Source organism: Lissotriton helveticus, chromosome 12 (assembly GCF_964261635.1).
Source record: "Lissotriton helveticus chromosome 12, aLisHel1.1, whole genome shotgun sequence".
Taxonomy (NCBI): domain Eukaryota; kingdom Metazoa; phylum Chordata; class Amphibia; order Caudata; family Salamandridae; genus Lissotriton; species Lissotriton helveticus.
The window spans coordinates 599,559,866-599,580,165 of record NC_136073.1 but is presented as its reverse complement, the minus strand read 5'-3'; the positions used below and the strand labels follow the sequence as shown (position 1 = coordinate 599,580,165).

Genomic DNA, 20,300 nt, shown 5'->3' with positions numbered 1-20,300 from the left:
TGAACTAGCATAATCTGAGCCTCCGGTCTGAACATAAAATCGAAATTTGCCTAGCATAGTAATGGTAAGTTTCAATTCTATTAAGGACACGGAGGCGAGGATTATCCCTCCTGTTGCACGTTAGTGCGAACCCTCCCGTAATGGTTTAAGTAATTAAATTATGTACATGTTTTTCTTGGTAGATTAAGCAATGTAAATGCAGTATTGCCCTGTCATACGTGATGGCTTCTGTTTCGGATTACTCACTTTACTGTGTGGTATTACCCGTATCTTTATCTTTCAGGAAATGGCGGTTCAAAACAGGATCAGTAACTTTGGCATGACTCGCGCGAAGAAAGAGGAGGGTCAGACAAGATGGAGGTTCTATCTACACGGCATGGACACTGTGGCAACCCTGTATGGCCTGATGGGACTTGAAGTTGCATACCGTGGACTTGTGTTCGTTGTTTGGCACAAATTATCGTTTTTTCTGGTTGTTTGGAAAAGATCAAGTTGATATGTTTTTTCTGGCTGCTGTGTTTTTTATGTAAGAATAAAGCAAAGCAAGAATATGGCATAATCCTCGCCTCCGTGGCCTTAATAGAATTGGAACTTACCGTTACTATGCTAGGTAAATTTCTGTTCTTATAGCATTACTCAGCTCTTAGTTTATGGATGGATGCTTTTGTTAAAAGCGGAGTAATGCTGTAAGAATTCTCTTTGCACATATACATGAACCAAAAAAGAAGAGAAAAACAAAGCACATTTGAAACTGCTTTAATGCACAGTAGAAACCATAATCCTGCAAAGAGGAATGAAAGCAATGCCAGCTCACAGGCTGTATTGTAGAAAACTTAGTGTATAAAAGCTAACCCTTAGAAATACACATAAAATATATATATATATATAGCCAGTTTTTATGTGTAATATATATATATATATTCCAAAAATAATTGCTCCGCAATTGAGAACACCCGGCTCCGAGAATAAAGAAGGTGAAAGCGAAAGTTGTGTGGGTGTTCTCAATGGCGGAGCAATTATTTTTGGATTATATAGTGGCCAGCTAGGGTCACAAGAACAACCCCTCTGCGCCTGCAGACCCGGGTGTCTCATGCATGGGACACAGGATACGGGACAACTTACCTGTTCTACGGAGCGCAAGTCACGCAACAGATCCAGAAGGGGGATCGCCAGCGACCCAACGGGCAATTACTATGAGGAACAACGTAAGCTGCACCCACTATGGATTTTATATATTGCCCTGGACTACCTGAACCAGGGTGCTTTGCGAGAGATCCACCAATTAGGGCGGGACTTGAACTTAATATTTCACTTGAGAGAAACACTGTGCACGCTGCTGTTTTCCCCACTAACGCCATGCCATGAAGAAGGGAGTTTTCTCGAAACGTGTAGGCAGATGGTGTCATACTACGCTGTGGGTTCCTTTCTGAGTCTGCAGCGGCTCCGAGAATAAAGAAGGTTAAAGCGAAAGTTGTGTGGGTGTTCTCAATTGCAGAGCAATTTTTTTGGGAAAATATATATATATATATAAATATAATATACACATAAAAACTGGCACTATATATATAAAAAAATTCCGGGGTACGCCCGTGCGTGGGCGGGAATATTCATGTGCTTATGACTACTGATGAGGATCCCCTGGAAGAGAACTGCTAACTACCTCCTGACAGATCATACCACTGAGGTAGGGATCAAGCTCCCTCACTAACCATTTCTCCATTGCCTTCATCCTTTTCAATCAGTAATGCATTTGATCAGGTTCCCAAAAAACACAAGCAGTTTGCTGTGCTAAACCAAAATCCTGCAGTAGGTTACCAAATCAATGCCTGGTGGGGTTGATTTCTACCTAAATAAAACTGGAAAACTACAGCAAGCATAACCCCTTAATTTCTAGCTCATTGCAAACAATAACAAGCGTACTGAGGGCCATATGTAGGTGGGCTAATATCGGTCGGTAACGGACGAAAATCTGTAAATTTTCCATTACCGACCGGTATTTAACCCTTTGCGATGCAGAAGTCTGATTTAAGGATTCGGTAATTTACCGAATCGTTATTTTAAGGAATCGGTAAAATACTGATTCCTTAATGTAAGGAATCGGTAAATTACAGAATCCTTAAATCCTATGTAGGGAGCACTCAAGTGAGTGCATTTTTGGTTTAAAGATTCGTTATTTACCACCAACTACAAGTTGGTGTTAAATACAGAATACCTTTATGAAAGCAATTTTGTGCTCTTTTAAAAATGCCATGTGGCAGACATACATGCCCTTAGGGCATGTATGTGCGCCACATGTACACACATGCACGATTCAGGGGTACAACAGGGTGTCAATGTGACACTCTGCCACCATTGAATATGCTCCCCCTATTACTGATTCGGTATTTACCAAATCAGTAATAGTGAATGGCTTCTCATTCATTCCTATGGGCTTCCAGGCCCATAGGAATGAATGGGAAGGTATTCCTTATTACCGATTCGGTAAATACCGAATCGGTAATAACGAATATTACCGAATCGGTTAAATTAAGTATTTAGGAATCGGTAAATAGAAATTACCGACATCTGGCCCTGAATGCCATAGAGACCAAACATGCAAAAACTGACTGGGCAAATTGCAAAATTTCTTAGAATGCATATGATGTGAAATGGAGTCATTACAGACCTGCACTCATTGCAATACCAGTTCCACGGTGCGAGATGGACATCATCATAGGAAGAGACCATCTGAAAGAAAGGGCATCATTATCAATTAGTAACCTGTCCCCTTTTCCTTTCACTTCAGAACTATATAGCGTTTTATAGTCACAGTTTTTCTATGTAAATGCAAAATAGACCACACAAAACAATTGGGAAAAGAAGCAACACAAAACAAACAGTGACAACTGCCAAGAATCTAAACCTGTGCTAAAAAGAAATACAGAGCAAATGACGAAAGCAGAGGATAGTTGACAAAAACGTGAACAACATGAAACTGCTAGTTTGGGAAAAGCATAGTTTCAGAACAACAAGTTACTTACCTTGGGTAACGCTCTTTCTGATAGGTACTCTAACTGCAGATTTCTCCCTTTTTTAATATTTTCCATTCACTCTACCATTATGTTTTGCTCCACCTCACCAATCTTAGGTCAGGAGCAGAGTAGACTCCAATAGTTGGATCCTAAAAGAGCGCTTAGCTTTACGTTGTTTCTACCAGAGAACATGGTGTAGGTGATCAGCTCTTTGTGGTATTCGCAGGCGCAAAGAAGGCAAAGCAGTGCAGAAGAGGACCATTTCTCAGTGGATCGGGCTCTGCATTAAAATCTGCTACAGATTGCCCAAGAAACAAACCCTGAAAGGTTTGCAGGTTCATCCCACAAGAGCCAGATTGCTACCACTGTCCTTTGGCATGTGGAGAACCTGTTTTTGATATTATCCAGGCTGCTGCATGAGTCACTCCATACGATCACAAAGCACTATTGTCTGAACAGGCAGGTCCATCACAATGCCATTTTTCTTGCTCTGTCCTGCTGGACAATTTGGTTTGAGCAGGATCCCAGACCCACCAACTGTAAGGTACTGCTAGGGTACCTATTCAAAAGGTGAGGAATCTGTGGTACAAGTATCAATCAGAAGAACAAGTTAGTTATCTTCTGTAACACTCTTCCTGGTAATACTCTTTTCTCCCTGTTCTGTGAACTGGACTCTTTTCCACCTAAAAAGGTCCCATGTCCAGAGACCTGCAAACTGGTTCAAACCAATCTGTTATTGGGATCTGTGCCTGGGGTGCAGACAGCATCGAAAGCAACTGAAGTCAGCACGCATGGGTGGCTCTTACATGCGTCTACACATGTCACTTCCAGACCGGTACAAGGTCGGTACAGAACCTCACGACGCAGCCTGTTGGTGGTCTGGGTACTGCTGGAGATTTTTCTGTATACAGTGTGACACCTAGGGAACATTCAAAAGGTAAGGAACATGAGATTAGAAGGATCTATTAGAAATAAAGTTTTGCTAAATTAGGAACATTCCAACTATAAAAGTTTTCTTTCCCTTCACTCTATCCCACCTAATTCAATAGAGCAATCTGTTGTAATCTAGCTCTTTAACAAAATCTTTCCGCTACTATGGCTTCAGGAACCCATATTATTAAGAGAATGCAAGGAACACTAGCGTGCCTTTATATATCCTACAATGAAGGAGACATGAATCTAGAGTTGTAATTTTACCAATAAATAGTATATCCACATCAAATAAGTTACTTGCCTTTATGTAGAGACATCCTTTATACAGTGTTTGGACTCAAAAATATTGACTGCATAAAGGTTGAAACTAAATTCTGTCTTCTACAGGTATGCACTAATAGAACTAAAATAAAACATATTTTCCGAGTTTTAAGTTCATGTTCACAATTTCAGAGACAACCGTTATCACACAGTAACACTTGAGGGATTGTTATGTGCTCGAGTTTGGCCGATGTAGCAATGTTGCACATTTTTCTTAAATTGTCCTATTTCTGCACAATAACATTTTACTATAACCTTTCGCACATTTTAGCATGCGTGACAATGTCGGATTAGTTTCTCTGAAACTGCTTTGCTTACAAAACTGGCTTTGCGCAACATTATAATGATGCCCCGGACACTAAGTACAAGGCTGTGTCTTCCTAGCTTTATCCACAGGGAAAGAGGGCTATCAGCATTTCCAATTCAATCCAAACAAGCTATATGTAGTCATAAAAGCACATACAAACGCATATAAAAAAATCATAAAACACCAACTTGATTGTGATACAAAGCCTGAACTGGAGTATAAATAAGATCTTAAAATTGTTAAATAACACATTTAAAAACCAGTATGAAGCTCATATAATAAAAACATTTAAAAAAAAGAAGAATACAGTTTACAGTTGACAGAGCACAGTTGATTAGGACAGGGACTCAAATCAATCAAATATCTACTACGTTAGCTAGTTTGGCTGCTGTTATATATACTGCCTTTTTTAACCTTATACTGGATGGAGGGAACGTGATCTTATTGCCCATGACCACCCCAGATATTTTGCCATCAGTGTTGATGTGTCAGTTCGTAGAATTCTTTCTGCTTTGCTAGACCTTCTTGTTCCTAAGAGCTTGCAGATTGATGCCAACCAGACCAGGCATGGGACAGCATAACCAAAACAAACAAACAATAAGTGGGTCAGCAATTCATTACTAAACTGACATACCGGGCACAAATTATCACTGGGTTTAGCCCATCTAGTAGTAAATACTCTTTATGGCAGTGAGCCCACCCTAAACTGAAAATATAGCTTCCAGGCATGCGGTTTTGTGATTAGGTCCCAATATAATTCCAATCTGGGGATCAATTTACTTTCCAGGAAAGCTCCAGTTCGAGAGGACGACTCACTATTTCTAAGCATATTGTACTGTACCATTTCCCAATATTTATCTTTCAAAATCTTTTTAGTGGGAAAGGTGGCGCTTATTGGATCCTCCCACAGTGATTTCATGCCAATACTTGATATAGTATCTTTAAACTCCCGTAGCCATGTTATATGATGAAAAGTATCTGCCCTTATTATATCTTGGAAACCAGCCGCATATACTGCCAGTTCTGGAGTAGTCCAGAGTCTCTGCCAGTATAAAAGAGGACGCAGTTTAGCTATATCTGCAATTGATTTTCTCCCTAGATCATACAATAAAACAAACGTTGTGGTACTCTGTGGTAAACTAGTATTTTTTCTCAAAAAACTATTTTCTGATAAAATGAGCTTGGATAAGTTCTCACAACCCCAAAGCCCTGATCCATAGAGGGCTGAGCTGATAACTTTCATATTATAAATCTCAAGTACCGGACTGATTGGCTTTGAGAATGAGTTATTAAATTCCGTGAGCAACACTCCCGACAATTGCCGGTGTTTTAAGGATGCCAAATCAATTTGGTTGTTCCATTTCAGGTCGTCCTGGATGTTAACCCCCTAAATAAGTAAACTATTTAACTTGCTCTAGCAGATGATCATTAATTTGAATAACCCCCCTTAAAAGCCGTGTGCGGGTTAAAGACCATGAGTTTCGTTTTCAACACATTAACCTCCAAGCCCCGATTCAAGCAGAACTCCTCAAAGATTGTCAGGGCTCTCTGGAGACCACTTAGGGACTTGGAAATTATCAATGTGTCATCTGCGAACATTAATATGGGGATTTTTTCAGCTGCTAATGCTGGGGCATCCGTAGGAACAGACCAAATGCAATTCACAATTCCATTATTAAAAAAAAAAAATGTTTTATTAACTTTGCAAGAAAACCGTGGTGTACATCACAAGCATACAGTACAGGATTTACAGTTGTACCAGAAGGGAGCCGAGGCAAAGCACAGAAAGTTGCAGATCTTAAGCCTTACGAAATACAAGATAACATCATACATTCAACATTGCGAGTGGTTTGTCAACCCTGGCAGTCGTGGGGGGTTCGCAGATGTGACCCCTATATTCATTCCAACTAGACCAAATACCAACCAATTTCTGTGGGCAGCCCCATGCCACGTAAACTGTCTTTTCCTGGAGCATGCACTAGTCCATGTCTGTTTTCCATGAATCAATCTTTGGAGGCCCCACCGCCCCCCACATTCTAGCAATATTCCGTTTTGCAATGACAAACCCAAGCGTGGCCCAGGTTCTACCCCGAGCCGACTAATCAGTAGGCTCCCATATATTCAACAGACATCTTTTCGCCTCCACCCGTAGCTCCACCTCCCACCCCCCCCGCATGCACTGGTGTATTCGTTGCCAGTAGACCTGTAACAGTGGACATTCCCATAAAATGTGAAAAAAATGTCCCTACCTCACCACAGCCCCTACGACAAAGCCCGTCAGAACTACGTCCCATGAGTTGCAATCTTGTCCCCGAAATATAGACTCGATGGAGTATTTTCAATTGAATCAGACGAAATCTGGCTGATATGGCCACCTCCTTAGGGGACGCCAGCGCACTGTTCCCCTCTTCCTCGTCTATTTCTAACCCGTCCCACTCCCATTTCCCCTTTCAGGGTATGCAATAAATCAGGGGAATTGTTAATAATTTTTTTGTATGTGAGAGAAATGGCGTGGTCGGGAAGGTGGCCATCCAGTAATCTGCCGTCCAAGGGGGAGGAAGCTGGGGGGGGAGGGTTCCTGGGGGGATGTTAGATTGGAGGGAGTGACGGACCTGTAAATAGCGGTAATATTCTGTTTGGGCAAGCTCATACGTCCGCTGGAGGGAGGCGAAAGGCGCCACCCCCTCAGGGCCCCAGAGATCTTGAATGCGAGAGATCCCAATTAGGTCCCAGTTATGGAACCCCTTGGTGTGATTTAAATTACCCAGTCGTTCGGAAGCCCAAAGCGGGGTGGCCATGGTGAGAGTGTCAGCCCAACCAAGTTTCCTTTGGACCATGTGCCAGATTTGCACTGAGTGTTTGGTGGGCCCGGTCAGCGGGAACCTGCCAGGCCTGGAATATAGCGCAGCCTTGTAGTCCCCCCCCCCGGCAAAAGCCAACGGTCCATGCCGTACCCTGGGTCGTTACCATCACAGTACATGCCCTGGTTGATGCCCGCGAGGTGAGCAGCCCAATAATATTTGCGGATATCGGGAAGAGTAATGCCCCCATCAAACCAGCCAAGCGGCAGCTTCTGAAGGGAGATACGGTGCGCCCCGTCCCATAGAAGCTCCCTGAGTGAGGCTTCAAGTGAGGCAAAGTATGACTGGGGCACCAAGTCAGGGTGGTTCTGTAAAGCATAAATGAATCTTGGCAGTGCCATCATTGTAAAGAGCGACGCCCTGCCCAACAGGGACAGCTGGAGTTTCCACCACGAGTCCTTCTTAAACTGCTGCAAAGGCGGCAGGAGATTCCTCTCATACCGAACGCTCGCAGTCTTGGATATATAAACCCCTAGGTACTTAAACCCCTCCGTAGCTATCTTGATCGTGCAATCACGGGGCACCACCGGGGGGCCGCCGTGAAGTACATATAATATGGACTTGCCCCAATTTATACTGTAGCTGGAGTTTCTTCCGAAACTAGTGAAAATGTCCATGGCTTCCATAAGTGATTTGCTGGGGTTAGTGAGGTATAGAAGGATGTCGTCCACGTAAAGCGAAATCCTGTCCTCCCAACCGTCTGCCCAGCGGAGCCCTTTTATAGAGAAGTCTTGTCGGATTCAGGCAGCTAATGGCTCCAAGGACAAAGCAAAAAGCAACGGCGAGAGGGGACACCCTTGTCGCGTCCCTCTCTCCAGAGCAAAGACCTCGGAAAGCTTGTTGTTGACAATAACCTGGGCCAGTGGCTCAAAATAAAGGAGGCAAACCCAGCCTATGAATTCGGGGCCAAAACCCATTTTCCAGAGGACCGCTACCATATATGGCCATTCTAGAGTATCAAACTCCATGGCGGCGTCTAGTGACACCAGCACAGCGTCCTCCCGAATGGTGTGACAGCGCCCCAACACGCCATGGACCCGTCGGAGATTAAGAGCAGTGTTACGATGTGGCATAAAGCCCGACTGGTCCGGATGAACCAGCGTCGATAGGACCGGCCGGAGCCTGTTAGCAAGAACCTTAGCCAGGATCTTGGGTTCTGCATTAAGCAGAGAGATAGGCCTATAGGAGGCACACGAGTTTGGGCTTTGCCTTATTTTGGGATGGCAACGATGGTGGCTATCCGCTGATCTCTAGGTAACAATCCCTGCTCCTTGCTTTCCTCAAACATCCGCTTAAGATATGGGCTGATGCCGTCAGATTGAGCTTATAAAGTTCGACCGGGAGCCCATTGGGTCCCATGGCCTTTCCAGAACGGTGATCACAAATGGCCCCTCTATAGAAAGCGGGGCCTCCAGAGTTTCCCTCTCCGCTTCAGTGAGGGCAGGCATGCGGATGCCGGCCAACAAGTCAACCGAGTCCTCTTCAGGCCGGTCCGACCCTCTACTATACACCTTCCGGTAGTGGCGCTCAAACTCCTGAACCACTTCACGGGGTTCGGTGATGACTGTACCCGTCTCGGTCAGAAGTTCCGCTACCACCTTCTGTGTCTACTGCTTCTTATCCAGCCATGCAATGAGCTTGCCTGCCTTATCTCCCTGGTCGTACAGCCTGCCTTCCCTATCCCTAAGGGTAGTCTTGGCTGCATCAGTGGCCAACGCCTTATACTCAGCCAGTTTGAGGTGCAGCTGGTGGGTTCCCTCCGGATCTCCCCCAGCAAGCACAGCTGCCTCTAAGTCATGCAAATCTCCTTCCACTTTGAGCATCTGCGCCTCTCGCTCCTTGCGACGGCCCGCTATTACTGACAGGGCCTCCCCTCTCAGCACCGTTTTGAACGCCTCCCACAATACCACTGAGGAGTCCACTGTACCAACGTTGTCCTCAAAGTAACGGTCAATCGCTACCGTGAGGGCCTTACCCGTGTCTGGGTTATGGAGATACCAGGCGCAAATCGGAGCTATACTGCCCTCTCGCTTGTCTCTGATAGTAAGGTGGATTAATAGAGGGGAATGGTCTGATATACCCCGCGCCAAGTGAGTAGCCTCTTGAACAACCATGTCATAATGTAAAGGCATAAAGATATAATCTAAACGGGAGAAAGAGCGCTGTGGACCTGAAAAGAAGGTGTATTGCCTGTCGGTAGGATGTTTGAAGCGCCAAAGGTCGGTGAGGCCGAATGTGTCAATGAAATCTGGAACCACGTCTGGCTGGAGGGTATGTCTCTTGGAGGATATCTATCACAGTGTCCTGAGACTACAGCATTAAAGTCGCCCCCCACATAGAGCGGACCCTCCGGTAGGGAGAGGAGCAATTTCCCCAAGGCCTGAAAAGACTGGGTCTGAAGCCCAGGCGGGATGTAGCTGGTCACGAGGTTTATCCTACGACCCTCCCATCTAGCAGAGGCGGCATGTCGACCCAATGGATCTGTAGAGGTGTGATCTATGACGAAAGGAAGGCCCGACGTATCATAATACCAACCCCACGGGAGCCAGAAGTAAAGCCTGCATGAATAACAAGGGAATAACCAAATCTGCTAAGCGCATGACAGGTGTTGCCAAGGAGATGGGTCTCCTGTAGGAGTACAACGTCTGGCATGCGTCTTTTAAGGAATTGCAACACTATAGTTCTCTTAAGTTTGTCCCCCAGCCCGTTGATGTTCCAACTCAGAATCCTAAGGCTTTTATCCCACTTCATAGTGGTAGACATTTCGAACTGCGCTCAAAGCCCCGATGCTCCTGGCACCACACTGTAAAATAATCATTTCAATCAGCTGTGACAACACCAAACAACCCCTACCCCCTCCTCCCTCCCCCCGATCCCAACCACCCAAACCAAACATCCCCCAGGTACTCCCACCCGCTCCCTCCCCTCAACTCCCAGTCTCCGCACTCCCCACTTACGCAACCGTCCCCCCCTACCCCCCTCCCTGCTGCCCTGCTCTGTAGGCTCAGAACGACCCACATCCCCAATTAGCAAGGTGCCTTTCGACCCAACTAGAAAGGAGAAACTAAACTAGCAGAGAACAACCCCTGCACTCCCTTCTATCAGTACCTTCCCTGTAGGGTGCTTGAACCAGCTCCAACTCAAGCCGCCGCCCCCCTCACCCCCATCCCTACAAAGTGCAAAAAGAATGGCACAGTATAATAGCACCACCCCGCCACTCCTCATTGTAATAATGATATTAGACAAGGGGCAGTTTAGCGACAGGAGTCTCCAGTAGTAGCCCTCAAGGGGCCTTGCGGCAAAGGGGCAGTTTAGCGACAGGAGTCTCCAGTAGTAGCCCTCAAGGAGCCGTGCGGCAAAGGATCAGCAACGGGAGGAGGAGACTATACCACCAGCTGCAAGCCCACCAATGACGCTCCTCAAATAATCAGGGAGCAGATGCCCTCCTCCTCCCCAGTATAGGCTGTAAAAAGAAAACATACGCATCCAATCCCCAGGCCCCACCGCGCAAAGTACTTTACGGTTCAAGGAAGTCCTCATCATACGACCGATACTGTTCAGTGCTCCGCCGTCTCTCGCGATGTCCCCCATCAAGGACTAGCAGATCTCGACCTCCAGAAGCGCTGGCTCTGTGCATCGACTTCCGGCCTCTCGACCATGGACGCCGGGGACCCGGCCTGAGTGTCTCTCCAGTTCTCACCACCCGCTCGATCTCGAGCACGTGAAAACTCCCGATCAATCCAGTCTTGTACATCCGCTGGGGAAGTGAAGAACAAAGACTTGCCACCAAAGATGACCTTCAACTTGGCCGGGAAGAACATCATGTACTTGACCCCACGTTCTCGCAACGTTGCCTTGACTCCCGTGAATGAGCGCCGCTCCCTTTGTACCTGAAGAGTGAAGTCCGGAAAAAACCTGATAATGGCATTCTCATATTGTAGGTCCCCAGCCTGTCTCGCCGTCTGCAGGATTGCGTCCCTGTCCCTGAAGTTTAAGATTTTCGCAATTATTGTCCGGGGCGGCACCCCTGGCTTAGGTTTAGGGATTGGTGCCCGATGGGCGCGTTCGATGGGGAAAAAAATTGGACAGCCGTTTAAGTTTGAGGTGGGTGAGGATCAGCTCTTCCAAGAATAGTTCAACACTGGGCCCCTCAAGGTCCTCCGGAACACCCACCACGCGAATGTTGTTTCTGCGGGCCCTCCCTTCCTGATCGTACAGCCGCAGGGACATTTGGTGATGTTGATGGACCAGGTCATTCGTCGAGGTTTGGAGTTCACGGATCCCAACTTCATTAGATTTAGCCTTCTCTGAGGTTTTGTTAAGATCTGTCCGGAGGAGGTTGACCTCTATGGAGACCTTGTCGATCTTGGTTTCAAGGGTGGCGCCAAGTGTCTGAATGGCAGCCATAATGGACGCCAGAGAGGGTTCCCCCTTGGAGGGAGTCCCCCCAGTCACACCCTCGGGCCGCGGCGTTGTCTTCTGGACCGTATATTTGTCCAGCTTGTTGGACTGGGAGAGTCCGGTTACTTTGGCCAAGTAAAGCGCCCCGCAGGCACTGCGTAGCACCAGTCGAACCCAAGGGCCACCAAACCACCTCCAAGCGTCTCCCGTCAGTTCCAGCAATAGCACCCGTCCGGGTCAAGGTCTCGGGGCCATAGGCGTCAGCCAGGAGGGCCCCCAATGATAGAGAAGGTGGAGTCTCAGGTAGCGTCAGTGCCGCCACCGCCGTAGTTCCTCAGGCACAAGGAATGGGCCCCTAAACATACAGTGGGGTGCAGTACAATCCCACACCGCTCCAGGCACAGGGTGGGTCACCTAGCAGGTCCATAATGAAAGAGCAGGCCATACCAGGCGTGGGGAGGTCTCCAGGGAGTGCCACGCGCAGTAAACTCCACTCAGGCCCCTACAAAGGCCACCCAGGAAGAAGCAGGCAGGGCGAAATGGTGAGCGGTGGGGCGCCCTCACACGGGCCCTCTTATAGCCAAGGCCACCGCGGCCCGATGTAAAATGGCGGCTCGGGCCTCCATCCAATTAGGGTGCTCCCCGCAGCGCCGGCCGTCGGGAAGCCACCCTACAGCACGGAAAGCACCGGGGGGGCCTCCGAGAGTCAGGAGGAAGGCCCCCGACCAGTAAATACAAGTCCCGGGGCGGCCGATCAAGTGAGGTGCCGCAGGTTCCTCCCGGACGATGGGCTCCGACTAGGCCCCAAAGCCGGGCACTCTAGTGATTTTGCGGCCGCATGGAGGCGGCCGTAGGCGCAGACAGGCTCTCGGCAGAAGGTCCCACGGTCGTAGCGCCGCTCCACAGACTCGCAGCGGGACCGGACCAGGATCGCTGCCCTCCGCTCCCTTTCAGCAAAGTGGCGGTGTGCGGGGAGTGCGGCAGCAACATCAATTAACGGATATCGCCGGGATGAAGGGCTGCGGCTCCGGGGAGCTACGGGGCTAAGCGGCCATCGTCGCTGGCGCCTGGCCACGCCCCCCCACAATTCCATTATTAATATATAAAGAAAATAGCGTTGGTTCCATCACGCAGCCTTGGCGCACATATCTTTCAACTGAGAAAGGGTTAGTGACATCGCCCTGCAAGCCCCATTGAATTTTAGCATTATTGTTCTTGAGAAATCTGGTGATAAGAGTCAATAGTTCAGATGGCATCCCCATTTCTTGCAATATCACCCATAGTTTGGCACGAGGTACAGGATCAAACGCTGACTTGAGGTCAATAAGAGCAGCATATAAGCTGCGCTTGGCCAAAGTCACCGTTTTCCAATAAAGCAAAACGAACCAAAACACCTGGTCAATGGTCCTTGTAAAAGCCCGGAACCCTACTTGCAGTGGGGATAAAATACTAAGCTCTTCAATCAATTCTTATCAGCATTTCCATAACAATGCTTATCTGCATATAGATCGCAGGATCCTTTTTATTATAAATAAATAAGCATTTTCGGGGGGTTAGCCAGAGGAGACACTTCTGCTGACATCGAAGGTCCCTGCATACGGAGGCTTCACCAAACATCTGCCTGCTATCTTAGTGAGGGGTGTCTAGTTTGTGAACAGGACGGGGTTCTACATTCTTTCTCGCCAGGTAATGGGGTTGAATCATCCCGTGGGGGGAGATTCTTGGCAATACACCAAAATACATTCTAGGCACACAGAGTAGTGATTGCATTGTAGGAGTACGCCTGATTATTACCTTGTATCACATGCCTGCATATATACACTGTTTTAGCACCATGGTGGAACTATACCTGTTATTTACTATTTTGGTGCTTGTAATCACTGTAATTTGCTCCTGTCTACTGATTATCGCAGAACATATATTCTATACAAGAATAATGTTGGTTTAAAAAATATATATCGAAAACGTCCCATTGTGTATTATCTGTATGTTTCTATGAGAACAAGAGAGCATGAGTGACTCAGTCAAAGGGTTCTAGGTCAGTTATCACGATGAGATATTTGTACCCCAATGAAACATTCATTACTTTTGAAGCAGTTCAGAAAGCCTTTGAGGTCGGTCAGGGCCAGTTCTTATTATACTGAAGCATTGTGGATATAGTCCAGGATATCTGGCCTACGTATCCGGAAGTCACCATCTCCTCCAACATGTTTAGGACACTACTGGAGTTTGGTGGGGGCAGACATTTGGATATCCCACTTGTACAGGGTCATGATTGCTGATAGGCCGAGGAATGCATTTCGGGCTAAACAGGCCTGGGAGGATGAAGTTGGTACTCCACTAGAGGAAGCACAATGAAAGAGTATTTGCGCTGATTAAAGAAGGGGCCTGTAACGCGCAGTTTAAGTTGTATGTATTTGAAATGTACCATCGTACATATATTTCTCAGGTCCTGTTACACAGAATAGACCCTACAAAGATGGATGGATGTCCCAGATGTCAGGGTAGCCCAGCTACCTTCCTCTACTTGGCATGGCACTATCCCCACATACATAATTTCTGGAACCTAGTCGTCCCAGGATTGGGATATATTGAGGCTCTGGTAACTGATAAGGAACCAACCAAATGTCTTTTGGGAAACATTAAGTAACACAAGAGCAGGAAAATGGAGTGGAAATGTATTCAATCGGCCCTGCTACTGGCAAAACTACAATTTGCCATCTTGTGGATGGGTCTTTTAGGTCCTATTGAACAGGGATGGACAAAGGATGGTAAAGAATGGGGGCGGCAGAGGAAATCAGTCTTAGTCAGTGTAAACGGGATGAAAATGTGATAGATGACTTGCAAACTTGGGTTTTAGGCCTGGCATGGTTTGAGGAAAGACCACGAAGACCACTCACAGGACTGTCGCTTGACAACAAAATAATTTTTTTTACCCGTGGGTGATGGGATGCTTAGTCGGGGAGAGATAGCTTGGACGGTACTTATTAAAGTAATGTTCTTTCTTGTCCTTATTGATTCCTTTGTACGGAATTCCTATGGTTATATAACTTGTGGAGGGATGGTGGTGTTCTTACTTTAAATTCATAGTACAGAATTTGAAATGTACTGTATGTTAAAATGCAACAAAATAACATCTTTAATAAACAAGCATTGGAAATGCAATAGGTCTCGCATTAGAAAAGTTGGAGTTATTGGTCTTGTAAATGACATTTTATTTATTTGTTGGTTTTTAAAATTGCTAAATTGATGGCTTTGTCATTTACAATGCCAATAGTTATAACTTTCGCGAATGTGACACCTATAGCATTTGGAATGCAACATGTTTTGTATTTACGTGACTTAGATGGCAGCTCTGGTCGTTAGGCCACATCTCTAGAGAGCAGGAGAGTGCAGCAGGGGAGAGAAGCACAGCAATGCAATAGGTCTCTCATTAGGAAAGTTTGAGCTATTGGTATTGTAAAGGACACATTTTTTATTTATGTGCTTGTTTTGAAAATAGCGAATTAATAGCTTTGTTATTTACAATGCCAATATTTTTATCTTTCGCAAATGTGACACCTATTGTAACACAATATGTGTTGTGAGGGTGAGGGGTTGAGGGTGAGGGTGAGTGAGGGTGAGGGGTTGAGGGTGGGTGAGGGGTTGAGGGTGAGGGGTTGAGGGTGAGTGAGGGTGAGGGTGAGTGAGGGTGAGGGGTTGAGGGTGAGGGTGAGGGTGAGGGTGAGGGGTTGAGGGTGAGTGAGGGTGAGGGGTTGAGGGTGAGTGAGGGTGAGGCTGAGTGAGGGTGAGGGGTTGAGGGTGAGTGAGGGTGAGGGGTTGAGGGTGAGTGAGGGTGAGGGGTTGAGGGTGGGTGAGGGGTTGAGGGTGAGGCTGAGGGGTTGAGGGTGAGAGAGCTTGAGGGTGAGCGAGGGGTTGAGGGTGCGGGGTTGAGGGTGGGTGAGGGTGAGGGGTTGAGGGTGAGGGGTTGAGGGTGAGTGAGGGTGAGGGTGAGGGTGAGTGAGTGGTTGAGGGTTAGTGAGTGAGGGTGAGGGTGAGTGAGTGGTTGAGGGTTAGTGAGTGAGGGTGAGGGTGAGTGAGGGTGAGTGAGGGTGAGGGGTTGAGGGTGAGGGGTTGAGGGTGAGGGGTTGAGGGTGAGGGGTTGAGGGTGAGGGGTTGAGGGTGAGGGGTTGAGGGTGAGGGGGTGAGGGGTTGAGGGTGAGGGGTTGAGGGTGAGGGGTTGAGGGTGAGGGGTTGAGGGTGAGGGGTTGGGGGTGAGGGGTTGAGGGTGAGTGAGGGTGAGGGGTTGAGGGTGAGGGGTTGGGGGTGAGGGGTTGGGGGTGAGGGGTTGGGGGTGAGGGGTTGGGGGTGAGGGGTTGAGGGTGAGGGGTTGAGGGTGAGGGGTTGAGGGTGAGGGGTTGGGGGTGAGGGGTTGAGGGTGAGTGAGGGTGAGGGGTTGAGGGTGAGGGGTTGAGGGTGAGGGGTTGAGGGTGAGGGGTTGGGGGTGAGGGGTTGAGGGTGAGTGAGGGTGAGGGGTTGAGGGTGAGTGAGGGTGGGTGAGTGAGGGGTTGAGGGTGAGGGGTTGAGGGTGAGTGAGGGTGAGTGAGGGTGAGTGAGGGTGAGTGAGGGTGAGTGAGGGTGAGTGAGGGTGAGTGAGGGTGAGAGAGGGTGAGAGAGGGTGAGAGAGGGTGAGAGAGGGTGAGAGAGGGTGAGAGAGGGTGAGAGAGGGTGAGAGAGGGTGAGAGAGGGTGAGAGAGGGTGAGAGAGGGTGAGAGAGGGTGAGAGAGGGTGAGTGAGGGTGAGAGAGGGTGAGAGAGGGTGAGGGTGGGTGAGGGTGAGTGAGGGGTTGAGGGTGAGTGAGGGGTTGAGGGTGAGTGAGGGTGAGGGAGTGAGGGTGAGGGGTTGAGGGTGAGTGAGGGTGAGGGGGGGTGAGGGTGAGGGGTTGAGGGTGAGTGAGGGTGAGGGGTTGAGGGTGAGTGAGGGTGAGGGTGAGGGGTTGAGGGTGAGGGGTTGAGGGTGAGTGAGGGTGAGGGGTTGAGGGTGAGGGGTTGAGGGTGGGTGAGGGTGAGTGAGGGTGAGTGAGGGGTTGAGGGTGAGTGAGGGTGAGGGGTTGAGGGTGAGTGCGGGTGAGGGGTTGAGGGTGAGTGAGGGTGAGTGAGGGGTTGAGGGTGAGTGAGGGTGAGGGGTTGAGGGTGAGTGCGGGTGAGGGGTTGAGGGTGAGTGAGGGTGAGTGAGGGTGAGTGAGGGTGAGTGAGGGGTTGAGGGTGAGTGAGGGTGAGTGAGGGTGAGTGAGGGTGAGTGAGGGTGAGGGGTTGAGGGTGAGTGAGGGTGAGTGAGGGTGAGTGAGGGTGAGGGGTTGAGGGTGAGTGAGGGTGAGGGGTTGAGGGTGAGTGAGGGTGAGGGGTTGAGGGTGAGTGAGGGTGAGGGGTTGAGGGTGAGTGAGGGTGAGGGGTTGAGGGTGAGTGAGGGTGAGGGGTTGAGGGTGAGTGAGGGTGAGGGTGAGTGAGGGTGAGGGTGAGTGAGGGTGAGGGTGAGTGAGGGGTTGAGGGTGAGTGAGGGTGAGGGGTTGAGGGTGAGTGAGGGTGAGGGGTTGAGGGTGAGTGAGGGTGAGGGGTTGAGGGTGAGTGAGGGTGAGGGGTTGAGGGTGAGTGAGGGTGGGTGAGGGTGAGTGAGGGTGAGGGTGAGGGGTTGAGGGTGAGTGAGGGTGAGGGGTTGAGGGTGAGTGAGGGTGAGGGGTTGAGGGTGAGTGAGGGTGAGGGTGAGTGAGGGGTTGAGGGTGAGTGAGGGTGAGTGAGGGTGAGGGGTTGAGGGTGAGTGAGGGTGAGTGAGAGTGAGGGTGAGTGAGGGGTTGAGGGTGAGGGGTAGAGGGTGAGTGAGAGTGAGGGTGAGTGAGGGGTTGAGGGTGAGGGGTAGAGGGTGAGTGAGGGTGAGGGGTAGAGGGTGAGTGAGGGTGAGGGGTTGAGGGTGAGTAAGGGTGAGGGGTTGAGGGTGAGTGAGGGTGAGGGGTTGAGGGTGAGTGAGGGGGAGCGGTTGAGGGTGAGTGAGGGGGAGGGGTTGAGGGTGAGTGAGGGTGAGTGAGGGTGAGGGGTTGAGGGTGAGGGAGGGTGAGGGAGGGTGAGTGAGGGTGAGGGAGGGTGAGGGAGGGTGAGGGAGGGTGAGGGAGGGTGAGGGAGGGTGAGGGAGGGTGAGGGAGGGAGGGTGAGGGAGGGTGAGGGAGGGTGAGGGAGGGTGAGGGAGGGTGAGGGAGGGTGAGGGAGGGTGAGGGAGGGTGAGGGAGGGTGAGTGAGGGTGAGTGAGGGTGAGTGAGGGTGAGGGTGAGTGAGGGTGAGTGAGGGTGAGGGGTTGAGGGTGAGTGAGGGTGAGGGGTTGAGGGTGAGTGAGGGTGAGGGGTTGAGGGTGAGTGAGGGTGAGGGGTTGAGGGTGAGTGAGGGTGAGTGAGGGTGAGGGGTTGAGGGTGAGTGAGGGTGAGTGAGGGGTTGAGGGTGAGGGGTTGAGGGTGAGTGAGGGTGAGGGGTTGAGGGTGAGTGAGGGTGAGGGTGAGGGGTTGAGGGTGAGTGAGGGTGGGTGAGGGTGAGTGAGGGTGAGGGGTTGGGGGTGAGTGAGGGTGAGTGAGGGTGAGGGTGGGTGAGGGTGAGTGAGGGTGAGTGAGGGTGAGTGAGGGTGAGGGTGGGTGAGGGGTTGAGGGTGAGTGAGGGTGAGGGGTTGAGGGTGAGTGAGAGGGAGGGCGAGGGGTTGAGGGTGAGGGGTTGAGGGTGAGTGAGGGTGAGGGTGAGTGAGGGTGAGGGGTTGAGGGTGAGTGAGGGTGAGGGGTTGAGGGTGAGTGAGGGTGAGGGTGAGGGTACATGCTTTTCACTTTCTTCAAAGGTTGTCCGTGCATCAAGGGTAGTTGACTGAACTTGAAGTATAATAATTGTACGTACTCAATAGAACTCCTAACGCTGTAAGAAACAATGTGTTTCTTACAGCGTTAGGAGTTCTATTGTTCAACTATAAACGGCTTGAAATTTAAATGTTTCCCAATGCTGTTTTTCTGAAATGTTTGTTGTAAATAATGATTTGTATTATCTGATGTAAATTTCTATTGTATGTATTGTTTGGTATGGATGTTTGAATGAGTGTTAGTAATGTATGCTAAAACATTTTGGGTATGAGTTAGTGTGGAGTGAAGTAAGCAATGTTTCTAATTATGTGAATCTTCTTAAAATGTTCTATTGAAATAAGAATTAAAGTAATTGATTTATTCAGGACTAAAACACTGTCCGTCGACTTACTGTTCAGTTCAGCTAGTCGTGAGGCAAAATAACAGCCTCACGTGGAAATTAATTGCCTTAAATAAATCTGCAGGGATCCCGTCGAGACCAGGGGCCTTGTGTGTTGTCAATTGACCTATGGCTAGTTGTATCTCCCTAACAGTAAAAGTTAAGTTACATTAGCGATTAGTGGGGCGTTAGAAACACCCTTGAAATATTCTATCCATTTCTCAGGGAGAATATGTGATAAAATAGTACAATTGCCTAGGTCATTAAATAGAAGACGATTAACCATCTCCCAAAATTTACAGCTGATCCCTCAATCAGCTCCTCCCAAGCTTCCTAAGTTCCCTTTTTCTCATATCTAGCGCCTTCTTATAATGCAATTTGTCTGCTAGCAATTTAGCAGCAATCTTTAGGCGTTGCTTTGAAGGCATTCACTAACAATTTGTGGGATCTTGAACAATCCTTATTAAACCATTATGGTGCACTAATCTTTGTTGGTTCAGGAGAAAGCAATAATTTTAACTTCATTTCCTTCCCTATCTTTAAACATTCATTCAAGAAAGTGGTGTCTGTGCAGGAGCCCCGAAACAGGTTTCAAAATCTGCCCATTTGATAATCATGAGGGATCTTAAAAAGTCCTCTGGTATTACCCATGTCAACCTTAATCTTCTACCCTAATCGGTCACCGCACCACAAGAATGAAACGACCTACACCGATCCGGGGTCCGTGCAAAGAGGTCTGCAATATTAATGCTCATGCAGTTATGGGCACTGTAACCAGAGACATTTAACTTAAAGTATTTCAAAAGGTTCAGCAGGAATATTGTTGAGAATTGCCCTCTGCCAGTGAATCTGGGAGGGAAACTTCCATCAGGGCATTGAGAGGGTCTAGTCATGACACACTCCACGTTAAATTCAGAAAGAAGATGATTTAGAAAGGAGCCAGCTTGGGTATGTTCCATGTGTATACAATCAGGCTCACATGATCACGTAAGTTAAGAGATTGCGGGCCACTTGGGCACAGATGCATGTTAAAATCCCGACCTAAAATAAATCTGGCTCCTGTGTGGTTACAGGTTTCAATACGAGACTTGATTGCCAAGAGTGGAAAGTGTGTCACAAAATGTGTAATCTGAGGTGGCGTTATAAAAGTTTATCAAAACAACGTTGCCAAGTGCAAGGGAGCTAATACATACTGCCTGTATGTTTGGGGCACTTACCAGTTCCTTGA

The 20,300-nt window shown here is 48.5% G+C and overlaps 1 protein-coding gene across 2 annotated transcripts in view; it reads right to left on the bottom strand.

Moving 5' to 3' along the window:
* Positions 1-20,300, bottom strand: part of SDHC (succinate dehydrogenase complex subunit C) — a 125,296-nt gene that overhangs the window by 54,980 nt on the left and 50,016 nt on the right. For both annotated transcript variants that reach the window (XM_078670912.1, XM_078670911.1), the window contains exon 4: positions 2,666-2,727. In XM_078670912.1, the coding sequence (XP_078527038.1) occupies positions 2,666-2,727 (62 nt within the window). The remainder of the gene's footprint in view (positions 1-2,665; positions 2,728-20,300) is intronic.